The sequence below is a fragment of the Corapipo altera genome, unplaced genomic scaffold, assembly GCF_003945725.1.
Source record: "Corapipo altera isolate COAL_440 unplaced genomic scaffold, ASM394572v1 129930, whole genome shotgun sequence".
In the NCBI taxonomy this organism is placed as follows: Eukaryota; Metazoa; Chordata; class Aves; order Passeriformes; family Pipridae; genus Corapipo; species Corapipo altera.
The window spans coordinates 1-4,865 of record NW_020887059.1 but is presented as its reverse complement, the minus strand read 5'-3'; the positions used below and the strand labels follow the sequence as shown (position 1 = coordinate 4,865).

General features: G+C 60.3%; 1 protein-coding gene across 1 annotated transcript; it reads left to right on the top strand.

Annotated features, from left to right (window-relative positions):
- Positions 1 to 5: 5 nt before the first annotated feature.
- On the top strand, positions 6 to 4,355 carry LOC113941451 (receptor of activated protein C kinase 1; the record flags this gene model as incomplete). The annotated part of the gene is made up of 6 exons (XM_027632604.1): positions 6 to 224; positions 1,289 to 1,384; positions 1,483 to 1,593; positions 2,578 to 2,718; positions 3,619 to 3,729; positions 4,230 to 4,355. Coding segments are annotated over 6 exons (744 nt in total), but the record flags the coding sequence as incomplete, so codon positions are not given.
- Between the last annotated feature and the right edge of the window lie 510 nt (positions 4,356 to 4,865).

Here is a 4,865-nt window from a genome sequence, read left to right as displayed (position 1 = left end):
TCCTGGTGGGATCTGGCCATTCCTGGGTGGCTCCTGACCCTTCCTGGGTGTCTCCTGACCCCTCTCCCCGCGGCAGGGGGACGACGACGCGGCGCTTCGTGGGGCACACCAAGGACGTGCTGAGCGTGGCCTTCTCGTCCGACAACCGGCAGATCGTGTCCGGCTCCCGGGACAAGACCATCAAGCTCTGGAACACCCTGGGGGTCTGCAAGTACACGGTGCAGGTGGGTCGGGGGGCCTGGGGGGCTTGGGGTCAGTCCCCGGTGGGTTTGGGGTCAACCCCGTTGGGTTTGGGGTCAACCCCGTTGGGTTTCGAGTCAACCCTGGTGGGTTTGGGGTCACCCCGTTGGGTTTGGGGTCAACCCATTGGGTTTGGGGTCAACCCCGTTGGGTTTGGGGTCAGTCATGTTGAGTTTAGGGTCAACTCTGTTGGGTTTGGGGTCACCCTGTTGGGTTTGGGGTCACCCCGTTGGGTTTGGGGTCAACCCCGTTGGGTTTGGGGTCAGTCATGTTGAGTTTAGGGTCAACTCTGTTGGGTTTGGGGTCACCCCCTTGGGTTTGGGGTCGATCCTGTTGAGTTTGAGGCCAATTCCAGTGATTTTGGGTTCAATCCCAGTGGCTTTAGATAAAATCCTGTTGCTCTTGGACCAAATCCAGTTGGTTTTAAGACTATTTTAGTCCTATTGATTTTGGCCCCAATCCCGTTGGTTTGAATCCAGTCCCGTTGATTTGGGTCCAATCCCTTTGATTTTAGGCCCAACCCCATTAATTTCAGGCCCAATCCCACTGGTTTTGGGCCCAATCCCTTTGATTTTAGGCCCAATCCCTTTGATTTTGGGCCCAATCCCTTTGATTTTGGGCCCAATCCCTTTGATTTTGGGCCCAATCCCTTTGATTTTAGGCCAAATCCCACTGGTTTTGGGCCCAATCCCTTTGATTTTGAGCCCAACCCCATTAATTTCAGGCCCAATCCCTTTGATTTTGGGCCCAACCCCATTGATTTTGGGCCCAATCCCTTTGATTTTGGGCCCAATCCCTTTGATTTTGAGCCCAACCCCATTAATTTCAGGCCCAATCCCACTGGTTTTGGGCCCAATCCCACTGGTTTTGGGCCCAATCCCACTGTTCTTTTTGTCAGGAATCGGGGCCTCCCCCCCCTTCCTGACCCCCTTTTGGTGCTGAGCCCTCCCGGGGAGGGTCCAGTGGGACACAGGGGGGGTGGGAACGAGGCCCTGGGGCCATTCCAGGGGGGTCTCCAGCCCCATTCCCACCCTTTCTCCCCGCGCAGGACGAGAGCCACTCGGAGTGGGTGTCCTGCGTCCGCTTCTCCCCCAACAGCAGCAACCCCATCATCGTGTCCTGTGGCTGGGACAAGCTGGTCAAGGTGAGCTCTGGGACGGGGGGGGGATGGATCCCACCCCGAAAATCCCGGGATTTGGGGTCCGAGGAGCCGCCTTTGACCCGTCCCGTCCCCGTTTCCAGGTGTGGAACTTGGCCAACTGCAAACTGAAGACCAACCACATCGGGCACACGGGGTACCTGAACACCGTCACCGTGTCCCCCGACGGCTCCCTCTGCGCCTCCGGGGGCAAGGTACGGCCCTGCGGACCCCAAAAGGGAGGGGGGCACCCCAAAAAACCCCACCCTGGAGTGGGACACCCCAAAAAACCCCATCCGGGAATGGGACACCCCAAAAAACTCAGCCTGGAATGGGATACCCCAAAAAACCCCACCCTGGAATGGGACACCCCAAAAAACTCAACCTGGAATGGGATACCCCAAAAAACCCCACCCTGGAATGGGACACACCAAAAAACTCACCCCAGGATCAGGGACACCCTAAAAAAACCCGGCCTTGGGTCAGGGACACCCCACAAACCCCATCCTGGAGTGGGACACCCCACAAACCCCATCCTGGAGTGGGACACCCCACAAACCTCATCCCAGGGGATGGGACACCCCAAAAGCCTTCCCGGGGACCCTTTTGGGGGCCCCCCTGGAGCTCTGGGCCCCTCCTGGAGCTCTGGGGACCCCCCTGGAGCTGTTGGGGACCCTCTTGGGACCCCTCTGGAGCTCTTGAGGACCCTCTTGGGGACCCTCCTGGAGCTGTTGGGGCCCTCCTGGATCTCTGGGACCCCCCTGGAGCTCTGGGGCCCCCCTGGAGCTGTTGGGGACCCCCCTGTGCCCAGGGACCCCCCCTGGATCTCTGGGGACTCTCCTGGAGCTCTGGGGACCTTCTAAGAGACCCTCTTGGATCTCTGGGACCCCCCTGGATCTCTGGGGCCCCCCTGGAGCTGTTGGGGACCCTCTTGGGCCCCCCTGGGGCCCTGGGGCCCCACGGGGGGCCGGCCACCCCCTGGAGCTCTGGGGACCCTCCTGGGCCCCCCCATGATCTCTGTGCCCCCCTGGATCTGTGCCCCCCTGTGCCCCCAGGACGGGCAGGCGATGCTGTGGAGCTCTTGGGGACTCTCTTGGGGCCCCCCATGATCTCTGTGCCCCCCTGGATGTGTGTGCCCCCCTGTGCCCCCCATGATCTCTGTGCCCCCCCTGGATCTCTGTGCCCCCCTGTGCCCCCAGGACGGGCAGGCGATGCTGTGGGACCTGAACGAGGGGAAGCACCTGTACACCCTGGACGGGGGGGACGTGATCAACGCCCTCTGCTTCAGCCCCAACCGATACTGGCTCTGTGCTGCCACCGGGCCCAGCATCAAAATCTGGGTACGGGGCCGGGGGGGGACTGGGGGAACTGGGGGAACTGGGGGAACTGGGATAACTGGGGTACACTGGGGGAACTGGGATACACTGGGGGAACTGGGGGAACTGGGGTACACTGGGATAACTGGGGTACACTGGGATACACTGGGGTACACTGGGGGAACTGGGGTACACTGGGGGAACTGGGGTAACTGGGGTACACTGGGGTACACTGGGATAACTGGGATACACTGGGGGAACTGGGGGAACTGGGGGGACTGGGGGAACTGGGGTACACTGGGATAACTGGGATACACTGGGGTAACTGGGGTACACTGGGGGAACTGGGGTACACCGGGATAACTGGGATACACTGGGGTAACTGGGGGAACTGGGGGAACTGGGATAACTGGGGGAACTGGGGGAACTGGGGTACACTGGGGGAACTGGGATAACTGGGGGAACTGGGGGAACTGGGGTAACTGGGGTACACTGGGGTACACTGGGGTAACTGGGGTACACCGGGATAACTGGGGTACACTGGGGTAACTGGGGTACACCGGGATAACTGGGAGGGACACCTGGGATACACTGGGATACACCAGGATAACGGGTACACCGGGATAACTGGGGTACACTGGGATAACTGGGGTAACTGGGATACTCTGGGATACCTGGGAGGGGTCCCCTGGGATCCCCTGGGATCTCTGGGATCCTCTGGAATACCTGGGGGGGGTCCCCCGGGCCGGGGGGGTCGGTGATGAAACACTCGGATGCCTCCGACGTGTCCGTGAGGAAACCCCAGAGGCTGTTTCTGAGCCAGCCCCGGCTGCGGCGGGATCGGGGAGGGATTGGGATGGGATTGGGATGGGATCCAGGTGGGATCCAGGTGGGATCAGGCCCCCCCGTGACCCCCCCGGGCAGGACCTGGAGGGGAAGATCATCGTGGACGAGCTGAAGCAGGAGGTGATCAGCACCAGCAGCAAAGCGGAGCCGCCCCAGTGCACGTCCCTGGCCTGGTCGGCAGACGGGCAGGTGAGGGGACAGGGGCACCCTAAATATGGGGATGGGGACCCTAAATATGGGGATGGGGGGGTTGGGGACCCTAAACATGGGGATGGGGGGTTTGGGGATCCTAAATATGGGGGATGGGGGATTGGGGACCCTAAATATGGGGAGGGGGGGTTTGGGACACTGGGATGGGGGGTTGGGGACCCTAAATATGGGGGATGGGGATTGGGGACCCTAAATATGGGGATGGGGGGTTTGGGGATCCTAAATATGGGGGATGAGGGGTTGGGACACTGGGATGGGGGATGGGGGGTTGGGATCCTCCATATGGGGGATGAGGGTTTGGGGATCCCCATGTAGAGGGGTGAGGGACAAGGATTTGGGGACCCTGGATTTGGGGGACGAGGGTTTGGGGACCCTTCCCTTCCCAAACCTCCCCTCCCCAGGGGGCTCTCAGGGGGTTGGGGATCCCCTTCCCCAGGTTTTGGGGTCCCCCCCCCTGACCCCCCCTTTTCCCTCCCCAGACCCTCTTCGCCGGCTACACCGACAACCTGGTGCGGGTGTGGCAGGTGACCATCGGCACCCGCTGACCCCAAAACCGCCCCCATTCACCCCAAAACCCACAATAAACGGCGCTTGGTGCAGCTGCAGCCCCCTCCTGGCACTTTGGGGGGGGGGCTGGGGACGGAATTCTGGGGACAAAAACCCGGGAAAAGGGAAAAAACTCCCGTCGGAGTCCTCGGGGGGGAATTTGGGGGGGGGAAGATGGGACGTTCCTCAACTTCAGGGTTCAAAGACCCCCCAGTTCTCTCCCCCAAAAAAACCCAAAATGGGTAAATTTAGGGTGTGGGGGATGATAAATGTCCCCCTGGGGATCTCCGGAATGTCCCGTCATTAATTAAACCCAGTAATTAATTAAATGAGAGGTTTAACGGGGAGTTTCCCGCCCACCAGCTCCAGTTGGACCCAAAGTGCTGCTTTTTTACTAATTTGAGGCTTTTTTGGGGCCTTTTCCTGCCTGGAAAGGGGGAGTTGGGATCTGGATACACAGAGCCCACCCTAATTAATTAATTGAATGAATGAATTAACAAGGATCAGGCAGGATTAAGGAGCTGCTTTTGTGATCTCAGGGGACCCCAACCCCGGTTTTGGGGTCACTT